This window comes from Ctenopharyngodon idella, chromosome 14 (assembly GCF_019924925.1).
Source record: "Ctenopharyngodon idella isolate HZGC_01 chromosome 14, HZGC01, whole genome shotgun sequence".
NCBI classification, from domain to species: domain Eukaryota; kingdom Metazoa; phylum Chordata; class Actinopteri; order Cypriniformes; family Xenocyprididae; genus Ctenopharyngodon; species Ctenopharyngodon idella.
This window is the reverse complement of record NC_067233.1, coordinates 14,696,153-14,709,758: the sequence shown is the minus strand read 5'-3', so window position 1 is coordinate 14,709,758 and position 13,606 is coordinate 14,696,153. Positions and strand designations below refer to the sequence as shown.

The 13,606-nt window shown below is 36.1% G+C and overlaps 1 protein-coding gene across 1 annotated transcript; it reads left to right on the top strand.

Annotated features, from left to right (window-relative positions):
• The first annotated feature begins 184 nt into the window (after nucleotides 1-184).
• On the top strand, nucleotides 185-2,006 carry si:dkey-109l4.3 (uncharacterized protein LOC559137 homolog). Its single transcript, XM_051859628.1, has 4 exons — nucleotides 185-631; nucleotides 1,063-1,254; nucleotides 1,391-1,473; nucleotides 1,582-2,006. The coding sequence occupies exons 1-4, from the start codon at nucleotides 448-450 to the stop codon at nucleotides 1,618-1,620; spliced, it is 498 nt and encodes a 165-aa protein (XP_051715588.1). The 5' UTR covers nucleotides 185-447; the 3' UTR covers nucleotides 1,621-2,006.
• Nucleotides 2,007-13,606: the final 11,600 nt, after the last annotated feature.

The window sequence follows — 13,606 nt, the reverse complement described above, 5'->3', positions numbered from 1 at the left end:
TGCCTGATAGTAAATCGGGTACTGCCACAATCAATACATGATTAAAAACACTCCGTTCCTTTTTTAATAACATTCTATAGTACTTCAAGGTGAATATATAATAAGACGTTTTTTTAAAAAAAATCAAGAAAAAGCATTTAAAATTTGCAATTTAAATCAGGCAAAAATAAAAGATGACTCCTTGTCACGGCTCATTGTTTTGATTTTTGGTGCGCGCCTTGTTGTGAATTGCCTGTCCTTGTGTAATGAAAGACATATAGCCTAGTAAACTAATGACTTTATTTATTTTGTGTTGTTTTTAAATTCTTTCATATAGACACTGCCACATATATCCTGGCATTTATTTAGTTTCCTGTGTGGCACCGAATGCTTTAAAGGCACTTAGACTGTAGCTGCATGTAAAATAGACTACATACTAAAAGTCCACATTACTGTATTTAGTGAATCATGGACCCCAATGCACTACTGTCCAGTAACGTTTGTCAGACACATATGAAATGGGTTAATGGATTTACTGAGATGTCGCCCATCTGTTTACCCAGTAAACGTAAACGAAATGATGTGAATAATGTAAATGGCAACGAAGAAGATGGTCCTAAGGGTTTTCCCTCCAAAGAGAGCATGAGGAAGCGTAAGTATGGCTCTTAGTTGTGGACAAGGCTCAATCCTTAACTAGAGTTTAATGCAAAACCAGATTTTGAACTTAGGTCTCCAAGTTTTAAAAATAATTAAGTCATAACTTAATTAATTTAAAATAATTGAATTAAATGACTTAATACAAAAGGACAACTAAGTGTATCTGTATATAGACTATTCTGTACATACATATTTTATCTCCTACAATTGCTAATACAATATGCGCTAAGTTTTTCCAACCTAAACCTGCATTAATCTGGTGTTTAGCAGTTCCAGTTGGCTTATTGGTGGATAGATCCTGTTAGAATTTAATTATCCTGATATAGGATTTACTATATTGATAGCATTTGTATTAGGAAAAATTCTATGTGTACATTAAATCGTACAAATAATGCTTTTGACTCTTGCGAGTCGTCTTCCCTTTAGGTGGTTTTGTCGTGATTGATGGCCAGAGAGGTGTTTACTACTCCGAGAGCTGGGAGCCCAATGGAAGCACTTTATACCTGCCTGTAAATGGCACTTTGTTAGCTAACATTGAAAAATATGATCAGATCAGCTTTGAGCAGGGATGCTTCTGCATTGGCAATGCAGCTGGTGGATTTCAACAGAAAGTCCAAGGTAGGCCTCATTAGTATGTTTGAATAATATGATCCTTTAAATTAGTAGTTCATGTTCATTTCAAATCTGCATTGCCTGTGGGCATGTAAATGGGTAATTACAGTTACTAATAAGAGAACCTGTTTTGCTCATGTAGGTCAAGCGATCCATTGCTGGCGATATAGTGAACGTGACCGAAAGCTTTTCATTGCACTGTCTTACTTGTTCACAAACTTGCAAGTGAGTTTAATGTTAAAAATATATTTAAAAAATATATCCATGCACTAAGGTAAGGCGGTTTTTGTCTTCTTATCATCAAACTCTGTTTTTTCCCTCCCTATCCTGTAGGTGTTCCAGGAAGTTGTCAGCGCTCTTGATTGTCTCTGAGGATTCTGGGTACACAGAGTTGGCCAGTGTCATCTAAACTAAAAAGCACAGACCAATCCTATGTTATTTAGCACAACCTAGATTTAGTTTTGCAACATCATTATGTTTCACTAATATGAATACCGATTTGTTTTTCATGACAAACAGTTACTTATAAGCGATCCTGCAGCCTCAGTTATTGCTGTGAACCAAAACGTAACATGAAAATACTGTTTTTAAGATGCCTGTCATGTGACACTTGTAAAGCTTCTGATTTTGTGCACAGTATTTTGTACTCTAAGAATGTTTGTACCGCTATAGTATATTGTTGTTGTATGTGTTTTAGTTTTGCTTTTGGTGACTTTTTATATTTTTTTACAATAAAAAGTAGGACTAAGAAATAGAAATCTGTCCAAATCTGTCCAATGGCAAAATGTTACAAAATTGAATTGAAATTGGAAAGGGGCTAATGTCATTTCCCCCTTACTCTCAGTATCGCTTGCTCTTGTTGAGGTTTGCTCAAGTATAGAGATTTAGAGGCTGTTCACACTCCCCCTCCTCTATCAGTCTCAGCGGGTAGCTTTCCATAGATCATTCATTACGCAGATCCTGTGTGAGTCAGAGGCCTGCTGTCAGACTGGAGAAATAAGATGGAGTAGAGAAACCGTTTATTTGTGTTTCATGACTTTTCATGAGGTGAATGAGTTAATGCGATATCTTATGTAAGTTAGAGTATAAGCTATTATTCTTGTTTGTAAAAAAAAGTAACTTCAGGCTTCATTACTCATAATGTCATTTAAAACTTTATGATACAAATTATACAGTGTGTACAATGGCTATTACTGTTTTAAATGAATAAGTCAGCATTAATGGTAATTTTGAGAGTACAGTAACTCTACTGCTGTAAAAAGCAGCCCGCTGATGGTGAATATTTTAGTTATTATGACTCACAGAAGAGTTATAAACACAGCTGGCGGCCAAAGATTCACTTGCAGTTTGGTTCAAGGAGACCTTATTGGCACCAGTCAATCTGATTTCTTATTTTTAGAGCCAAGAACAAAAGTGAAAGAAAAAAAAGCACCATTGGATTGAAGATTGAAATGAACTTTAAGTGGACATTAATTAACATCCTGACAATAATGACTGAAATGACACAATCACCAATTCAATCTAAAATGTGCATGTCAATGCATTTTGTTAATAGTTGAATAACAATTTATTTAATATGCACTAGATAATTAACAAAATTGTATCTACATATATAGAACCTTTTAGGGATTCCCATCATGGGATCATTTTTAATTCATTTGTTTTAATTAATTTTTTTTTTTTTTTTTAGTTACATTTTATGAATTAAACAGCTTGTAAGCATACTTTATCACTAGAAAAAATTGAAATATTCTGTTAGAACATGAAAGTATTGTGTAATCATTAAGACATTTCTCCTTATATAGAACCTTTTTGGCAACAACTGAGCAGTTGAGATTTACTATAGTAGCCTATACATCACTTTACCTGAGTATAATGTATATATGTGGAAAACATTTACATATTATTCAACTTTTTGTATAGAGCTGTGCATTAATAGTTACATTACATTGCAACTTTTAAAAATCTTGCCAAAAAAGATATAGGTAATGTTACATGCTAAATTACTATTCTGAATTCAGTCAATAACTGTTTTCGAATACGTTTCCTGTACACTCCCTTCTTCTTCTATTGGTTAAACAAACAGACTCACCCCATTGGCAAAGCCAGTGTTGCCATTTCTCCTTATATAGAACCTTATCGGCATGATAAATAAATTTGAGTGAAGAACCAGAAGGTTCTATGTAGAATCCAAATGAACCTTTTTTTAAGAGTGAGCACATTAATTAGATTTATGAGAGTGGTGTTTGCCCATGCAAACTCAAAAGCTTTTACAATACATTCACTGACACTTTATAGTGAAGACAGATCTTAAACAGGTGCAGTTCATCTCTTCGAACACTAGACTGCATCATAACACAAGCCATCTCCCATGATGCTTTGAAACAGCGGTTAACATGAAATTCAAAGTCTAGATATCAAATCACATGTATGGCACAGAGCTAGGATGCACTATGTAAAATAAAAGAAACTTGTTTGTTATTGTCTTCGAGATGAATGTTATCATGCTTGACCTTTTTACTTCACTTTTATACATCTACTACAAAGGAAGGGATATATACCCACTACTGAAACCCAGCACAAAAGTGTATTTTTCTAGCCCCTAACTCTTCTCAGATGGGGCTGAAAGCAGTACGCTTCATTAAAGACAGCAGACACATGTGTGCCTCCTGTGAGGATAGAGTATTTAGCTTTCTATCACGGACTGCTAGAGATCTCTCATCCTGGCATTTCAGCTGGCGGGGGGCATTGGACACACCTAACCCTGAGTTTCTTCCTTTTTAACTGAGAATCTGATTAAATGAGGCCTGGTTGGCTCTGACAGATACCGAGCGCTGGTGTGGTGATGAGAAAATGAGCTCTTTATCACTGCCTGAGAGAGTGAGTCAGCATGTTTAGTGGAGATGAGATTTGCTCATTTCAAAAGCTTCTTCGTGGTCACCGAACAAACTCAGATTCTGCACTTAAACATTTGACGAGGGTACATTTAGTTAAATGGCGATGTAAATCATTTTGAATTAACTCTGGCTATTTATCCAGCTAATATGCCATTAAAGAGGATATTGCTATTGCGATAATGGCAATTATTATGATAATGGCTTGTATGTCTACAGCAAGCTTCCCCAACACGCGTTTATGGTTTCTCAGACTGCAGGCTCGCATTTTAGTCAGTTACACATAAAGGAATACTAACAATTTTCATTTGTCCTTAACTTGAACTTGGTAAAAAAGTGGTGTATGAACTAAAACTTATGCTAGTCATATAAACATGTTTCTACTCTTCATTCTACAAAGATTCAACAGTAAAGGTAAAACAGCTGAATTTGGAATCATATACTAGAGTACTATAAGTCATATGAAATGAAGAGTCACTCTATTTTCTAAATATATGTTGCTGATCTTATTGTGAAAATAAATATTAAGGTTTATAATATTTTAACATCTTCATGCTAAAATGAAGCTGCTTATGGTCACATTCAGCGGACAATATACCAAGCAGTTGAGATTTGCTATGCAGACTATATTGCCTTATGTGAGTAGGTCTATATGCTGGTTAACTTGGATATACTTACGGTAGACTGCATATCCATACTTCATATATAGCTGTGCGATAATATAGTTTACATTTTGCAAAGATAAACAATTGAGCAGTTGAGATTCACTATATAGTATATATTGCTTTACCCCCATACATTATACTCACGCCAATTTGGATGTACTATATGTCCAACTTTAAAGTATCGCTGAGCGATAATTTAATATAATGTAATATAATATGTAAGTAATAAGGTATGAGAGGCTGTGCTGTATCATGAATAAGTTGTGGCTGAAGGGCGTTGTTAGGCACGACGTGAAGCAGAGTGCCTGCAACCCCTTCAGCCGTGACTTATTCACGATACAGCACTAGCCTCAAGTACCTTATTGCTTTTATAAAACAGTTACCACACAATACAAACATTAAAGCCAAAAAATATGTATTAATGCAACTTTCATGAAGTAAAATCACTAAAAGCCTTCCTTCCGCCGGAAAAAATAGTCCCTGACCGTGAACAGCCATTAGATGGCGGCAAAGACTGTCTTTATGAGTGAGTCACTCTGTAGCGAAGACTTTTATGTTGAAAAGACTGAATTGTTGTGAACACGGAAGAAGACACAACTGACAAATGCTTTGACTAGCGCTGTCAGTCACGGGAAAACCCCTTAACTGTTAAAAGGACAAGATAATGCAGCGGACATTTAAACAGATTTTTCATTATGAACATAGGACTGACCTGAAGGAAAATGCTAAATCTAAATGCAGGTAATAAACTCGCTCACTCGATCTCTTTCTCACAATACTCTTCTACATAATACAGTAAGCTTCAATGAACAATATAAATTGAGAACAGTTTACGTTGCTAAGAGTGGTTGCTAAGGGTGTTGTGTAGTGATACACAGAACCGTTGGGTGAAGCGGGCATAGCTGTGTTTTTTCGTGAATAAAACACAGCTATTGACCAGTCAGAATCAAGGACAGGAACTAACCGTTTTATAAAATATACCTTCTTAAACATTCTTGCCATGCAAAAACAGGAATGCTAATTGCATGCTAATATGCTATTCTGAATTTGGAACCGACCGTTTTCTAACATGTTTCCTGAACACTCCCTCCTTCTATCATTGGTTAAACAAACAGAAATTCTTCCCTAGACTCACCCCATTGGCAGAGCCAGTGTTGCTATGTTAGGCTGGATGGGTTTATCAAAAAACAAAGCAATCTACACATCACCTTTTAACTTAGCAAATGGGTTTTATATGACATATCACATAGGGCTTGATGGAGGCATCATAAACCTTATTTATAGATGAATTACCTAAAGCCTATCCTGTGTATGATGGAGGTGTTATGCCATTGAAATAATGCTCGAAATTAGCGCCACGCCAATGCAGAGACCAGCTGTAAGAGCCTCAGTCTGATGTGACATCAGATCAGTGCTTACAGGCATCTGTGCTTGTCTAGTCGGAGCCAGCTGTCCTGTGCTATGATTGAGATCACACCGGTACCTCATCTGTGCCAGACTAGCAGTGTTTGGCACTCACCATCAGCCATTATCCAAGACCCTGCAGCTCCTCCATGCACTGCTGCACAAATGCAGTGTAACTGCCATCTGCTGAAAATCCTGTCACAGTCAGAATCTTTTAACCAGTCAGTGCATTAGCCAGAGAATGGATTTCTACACAGTAGAGCTGGATGGTAGATGATGATGATGATTATGATTGGGAATGAAAGGGCAAAGGGGTGGAGCTAATCCAGACATATAATTACTATTCAGCAAGAGCAAGTCTTTACTTTGAAACAGCACCAGCTTTTCAAGCTATAAGCTGCTGAAAATTAAATTATTGTATAGTTATTAGTTATTAGAATGAAATCAGTTAGCTACACTACAAGTTATTTTTTTTTTTAGCAATAAACTTAATTAAGGTGAAAACTTGAACATATAAATCAGTTTACATCTGAACGAACTGATTTACTAGAATTATTCAGATTTTCCAGTGGTACATACTGTACGTGAGAGAAGAGCAAAGAAAAATAATGTCCGCACAATGAAATTGCAGCTCGATAAAAGCATTTACCATACAGCACAACATTTCGACAAGTCAGCAATACAAACACATGCGAAACATTAACATCAGTTTATTGCCTCTATTCAAAGAACTGTAAATGTGAATGTGCATTACAACTTAATATACTCTGTTCGAAAAAAGCAGAACTATTGTCACATTACTGAAAAAAATGTTTTTATGTGACTACTATCGCTATGTTTATTTTGATATGCCAAGAACTGGTTTGTACAGATTCACTTGTATTCACAGCACATTTGAAGCAGCTTGTCGCGTATGATAACGGTTATCACACATATCCAAAGGCTTCCCAAAGGTGTTTGTGACACAAAAAGAGATACTTTCTGAATGATTGTGTGAGTATCTTGGAAAGCCTTGTGGAAATTTTCCCAGAGGGAAGGCATTTTCATCCTCAATAAGTCATAATTCAAACATTAGGTATCTTCAGTGATGATAAGACTGTATGAGCCATGTTAACAGGGGGTTCAAAAAGCCCTTGGTCACACATTCACCTGGCGCTGTATAAATACCAATGCCCGGGCAGGAGGATGATAGGGGATGGTAATAACTGGTTGTATGAATCAACACGGGCTTCTGAGAGAGCCAGCAGCCTGCGGACATGTTTATGCAAAAACATCACGAGAGGAAACAACACGGTGTGACTAGTGTGCGTTAACTCCTCTGTAGGTTTGGGAAAGGTTTTGCTGTGCCCTGTGGCTAACTGTCATATTCAAATGGTTCCCAAAAGATTTAAACAAAAAATCCTGTTTGCACACTGCTTTCTCTTGACAGCTGTCTCAAAGTTTTGCTATCATTGTGCTACAGGATATTCCACTTGACACTTAAAGGCGACACACTAACAAAGAAGACTCGCAAAGCAACAGTATCTCTCTCCTTTATAAGAATATTTAGTACAGGTTATGCTCAGTCCTCAGCAAATATGGCATAATGTTATTTACCACAAAAAATAATTTACTCTTCTGTTTGTGTTTTTTATTTTATTTTATTTTATTATTTTTAAAAAAAAAGCAAAAATCTGGGTTACAGTGAGGCACTTACAATGGAAGTGAATGGGGCCAATCTCTAAATGTTACAATACTTGCAACATTTACATGCACCCACTCTGTTGAAAAAAGAAAAACAGCATATGCTGGTTAGGTGTATTTTGAAGCATGGCAGCTGGTTTGAGCTGGCTTCCCTTATGAAAAAGAAGTTTATTCAAGTGTGCTATTAGTATACTTCTTTTAAACTAATAATAAGAAAGTATACTTTGTCTACTTTTTATATACTTCTCAGAAATAAACTTTATGTACTTCTGAGAAATATACTAAAAATTGCACTTAAGTATACTTGACTTATACTGACAGAAAAGTCTAAGTAGGCTATATTTGGCCTATACTTGGACTCTTTTGATCGAGATATAGCCTACTTAAAAGTATATTTATAAAAGTATAGTATAAAAGTACATTGTTTGAAAATATTGATTTATAAAGAAAACAGATATATTCCTAATTCTGAGTATCTGAATTTTTGTGTAGGCTAGTCCACTGGTAGTGTACATAGGAATTTAATTCGTCGCCATTGACTGAATTTTTAGGCTATACGGTAGGGGGCGCTGTTACGCATCTTCTGAAAGAGGACAGAATCTCCTGATCAAAATGCAGAAGAAGAAGCTGAAACAAGCGATAGAAGATTACTCACCCAAATGTAAAATAAAGCGATCATCAAACATTAAACAGCATATAAATCAAAACTACCTAAATTTACTGAATGAGGACTATGAAGCTTTGGGGGTGTTTATGGACTCAATCTACTCCACCTGTGTTTGATCATCGTTCTGAATCCCATCCGGACATAGTCTTTGACAAAAATGCAATTTTCTCTGCTTTTTGTTTAAAATGATTTTTTTTTAAAATGAAACTTACCCACATTTAAGTGTTGATCAAAAAGGATTCATGAAGATAGATTAAAATGTTTTTAAAATGGAACGAGTTAAAGTACAGTTAAAGGTATTTCAAGTATAAAAAATAATACCTAAACAGGAACATAGTAGTATACTTAAATTGCAAAAATAATATATAAAAAGTAAACTGTAAGTGTGATGTCATGTTCACTTAAAGAAAAGTATACTTGCACTAAACTAGTAGTTTACTGAGAGTATATTTCAAGGTATACTTTCATATACTAAAAATGTACTACTAGTATTAAAATATTAAACTACTAGTATACTTATAAGTTCATTTGTAGTACAGATGCAGTACAAACTTAAAGTTTACTACTGTTAGGCTTATAGTACACTTAAACGTATACTTCAATTGGGCCAATTTAGTCCCAAACAGTATTAAAATAGTACACTTACAAGTTTACTACTAGTACATTGATACTAGTATACTTACTACATAAAGTATACTTAAAAAATATACTTGAACATTACTTAAGCATACTTGATAAAATGAACTTGAAGTATACTTCTTTTTCGTAAGGGTTATGCTGGTCCTTAGTTGGTCATGACCTGGTTTAAGCTGGTCCTGAGCTGGAGCTAGTTGCCTTAGGACCAGCTTAGGACCAGCACTTGACCAGCATAAACTAGCTCATGACCAGATAAGGACCAGCTAATTACAGCATAAACCAGCTGCCATGCTTCAAAACATACCTAACCAGCATATGATGGTTTTTTAAACAGGGCAACCAATCCGTCAGTAATCGGACTGATGGCTCATTCGGATTGAAAAGCCTTCATGTAAACACCTCAATCGATCTGAATGAAATTTTGGATTGGGATTGAGAGGGGTGGAGTAGAACTAAAATAATCAGATCAATAAGAAAAAACTACAATATGACTATCTTCTATTGGAATCAAAAATATCTCACACACATGTACTGTGCCGTGATGAAAATGATTAGCCAGATTTTGACTGTACTACAGTATATGTTTGCAGATATTCAGGAAACATGCTAAGTTCACATGGGACTTTTTTCTCTGAAAAACAATGCTATAGCTAAATATTCTACTTTAAAATGTGCATTCCAAAAAAAATGCCTGTTTTTGTTTTAGACTGCGTGAAAACAGCGTATTGCAGCACACAAACTGGGTCAGAGATCGCAGATTCTACCCGACCTAAAAAGCATTGGCATCGATCTAAAAAGCTCTATGACCAGGGGCATATTAAAATGCGATGTAAGGTTTGTCATCTTCCATTGTCAATTGCGTTTGTTACTGTTACGTGTTCTCAATCTGGCAACCTGCGTGAGCGTCGAGTCTGAGGATGTGGCGTCGGGGGAAACAACTCTCTTCAATAGTTTGAATTTGGACTGCAGTACCCATTTCAGCCACTAGCTGTCAATATTACACACTGCACCTTCAAGAACTTGGATTGGATTAATTGACGAAAATGATGAGGCACTTACAATGGAAACTAATGGGGTCATTTCAATACTATAGAGTACCTCAGGGATGACGTATTTTTGTAGGCCAACCCGGAAGTTAGCGGCGCATGGGTTCCCTCGATCGAAAGCCTATGCATTTTTCCCATAGACTTTTGGAAAATCGCAAAAAATAAGCTCTGTGTTTAACAAAGGGTTATGACACTTACATGTTTTGTCTGTCAAGATGATCTTTACAAGATAACACAACATTTATACATTTTGAAGCCTAAATAAAGTCGTCAGATATAAAAAGCTAACAGTAGGCTATAAACGGACTACAGCACACCATGGTCGCGGATCAATGACAAACCCACCAAGCTTCCTCAAAACTTTATTTAAAAAACAACTTTATTTAAAAACATGCTCGCTGATTATGATCTGCGCTGTGTATGAATACTTATCCACTTTTTCATGAGAAATGCTGTCCAAATGTCCTGTCTGTAATGATGACGTCTAAAGTCCCCGCCAAAGGAAGTAGTCCCTTTTAGCAATTTGTTAGCAACCGCCATTTTTAAGACACAATAAAGGTTTAAAAAATCACAAGTGGTTTATAACTGGTGTGTTTTATGTCATAGATCAAAACGTAAAAATATTTAGAGGCTTTGTTAACCGCAGACCTTATTTCAGGCGATTTAGCAAAAACCCATTCAAAAAACCCATAGACTTTGGGGCGATGGAACCGGAAGTCCTAAAATGCTAACTCGCTTCCGGGTTTTGCCTACAAAAACACGTCATCCCCAAGGTACTCTATAGTCACAAGATGCATGTTAATATGATTTTGTTGTGAAAAAAAAGTTTTGTCAAATTTTACAAATTCATCACCATGACCATGAAACAAAAATGACTGTAAAAATGACAGTTTCATAAGCTTCAAATAATACACAAATTTTAGCAGAAGAATTAATGTAAGTGCTTTTAGAAATTTTCACATTTTTTGCTTTTAAATCTTTTATTAGCCACATTTACTTCTATTTGTAAGTGCCTCACATTTTTTTTTAAGGAAAAAGAGGGACGAGTCAAAATAATATTTTTGTGGTAATAAACATAACCACCACAAATGTTGTCAATTGAGTTTAACTTGTATACAAGAGAATCATACATACAAGATGGAAACTACTAAAGAAAAAACTGACACATTAAGCTGTCTCCAGATTGCACCCATTTCTCTGGCCAATTATGGCTCACTGTCAGTTTGTGGAAGATTAGCAAAACTGTACTAATCTTTCCGATAAACTCTCTCTTATTTCCTTTCTCACTCCTTCTTTTTCATCTCTCTTCTTGTCATTAATTATGCTGGAGCTTCTGAGTGTAACAGCCAGCAGAGATATAATAAAGAACTCTTATCACTTTTTCATTACGTTCAAAATCTAGGCCTCCCGGTCAGCGGCTGCAGGATAACAGATTGGCCCGTGTAATATTAAGCCATGGTTGTGGACAGATAGTGGCCTGGGGTTAGATCTGATACACTATAGGTTATCAGAGTGATAAGGTTAAAGCTGCGAGATTGGTCACTCATTGGCACAGATGCTGGTTCACCGAGGGTATCACGTCAACAGCAATTATAGTCAGAGCACTGTACATTGTTTTACTTTATCAGGACAGATGTGATATCTTCTGTACATTAAAAACAATATTATCTATCTATCTATCTAATTTCTATTGTGAAGGATTTTTTTAATTAATCATCAACTAATCAACTAACATCTTGCAGGAATAACATTCTTTTGAATACTAAATGTCCCCAGCACTTGGGCCAAATTTAGTGTCTGAATGTAACAAAAGGGGAAACAAAACTAGACAGCTGTATTGTACTTTCTTTTTCTTTTGAGTTCACAGCACTGACATATTTCAAGTAAACTGAATTGTTTCATTGTTTTGAGTTGTATGAACTAATTTCTTTTAATTAAGACTAACTTAAGTTTAACTGAAACTGGGCTGGGATTTATATTTCTCAGCATGCTTTGCCCATGGCACTTGAAAGGGAGAGTAAATGCTAAAATTAAGTGTTGTATAAAGTTTTTTTATGCAAGATTAATTGTAAGGGAGATTTAGTAGTGAATAATGTTTTGTTATGCTAATTTGGAAGAGTTTCTGTTAATGTGGGTTTAGTGACTAGTGGCGCAAGCTGCTTGGTTTGAGAGCAGGCAAGTTAAATGTTCTAAGTTGCTGTAGTCATTCAACAAGTGCTATACCATGCTATTGTTAACAAATTAAGTTGACATTTTCTGAATTAGTTTGTTATAGCTAGCAAAATATCTATGTTAAGATAACCTGATAATTTTAAGTTAAATGTATAAATTGTACTCATATATTTCAAGTTAAGAACAATAAAAATGTATGAGTTAGCTAACTTAGTACTTCAAGTTTGGAGCAATTAACATGCATGAGTACTACAAACTCAACTTGATAGTTCTGCTTACTTAAAATTGGGAACATCATAACTCAAAAAATTTGATGTAACTGATTACCTCAAAATTTTTTGAGTTAGCCCAACTTATTCGGGTTTTATAATGATGAGTCGACAGAGTGAGGATCCATTTGCAGCTTTTATTAAAAAGCAAACACAACAGGGCAAGGATAAGGCTGAGGCGTAAACAGGGACAGGCTGAGGTCAGGGCAGGTGGCAAACTAACAGAGTTCAAAGACAGGCAGAGATCAGGGCAGGCAGCAAACATACACAATCCAGGAAGAGGCAGTGGTCGGGGCAGGCAGCAGAGAATCAAACACGAGGAACAGTCCAGTCAAACACAAGAATAGCAATCCACAATAACGCTCAGAAATGATCACCAGGGCAAATCAAGACTTCGCAAAGTGTGTGTGTGCGTGCTGCTTATAAGGTGTGTGAGAGTCATGTGGTGCAGGTGTGTGCAATCAGTCCCAGGAATGAGGGCCTCTGGGAAATGAAGTCCGAATGAACAATAGTCAATATTCAGGTGAGGGCTCCCTCCGGTGGTGCGAGGAGGGAAGTGCGGGAGCATCACTTGTAATAGGTTTACAGTGTAGTAACAGAAAATTATACATGTGAAGAACCAATCATATTGGAGAAAAAATATGAATCATGTCACCTTTGTCATGCTCCTATTCTATAAAAAGAACTGTTGTACTCTTTATGTCAAGGGGATCCTCTCTGAAATCGGTCAGACATTCTCCTGGCCACGATTAAAGCATATTAAAAGGCATTGTCTGTAGTCTGCCTGGTTACTGCTGTGCAGCAGGTTAGTGGAGCACTAGAGACCTTTTTCCCAAGTGATAGTGTTCATAAGAGTCTAGAATGTCGTCCGAAGCAGGTGTCGAAGTGGAGACGCCTAGTAGAGTATAAATTTGTAGGTGTT

Coding starts and splice junctions, on each gene's coding strand:
- si:dkey-109l4.3 (XM_051859628.1), top strand. CDS start 448: ATGGACCCCAATGCACTACTGTCCAGTAACGTTTGTCAGACACATATG. Junction 632..1,062: donor CAAAGAGAGCATGAGGAAGC/GTAAGTATGGCT, acceptor TCTTCCCTTTAG/GTGGTTTTGTCGTGATTGAT. Junction 1,474..1,581: donor ACTTGTTCACAAACTTGCAA/GTGAGTTTAATG, acceptor CCTATCCTGTAG/GTGTTCCAGGAAGTTGTCAG.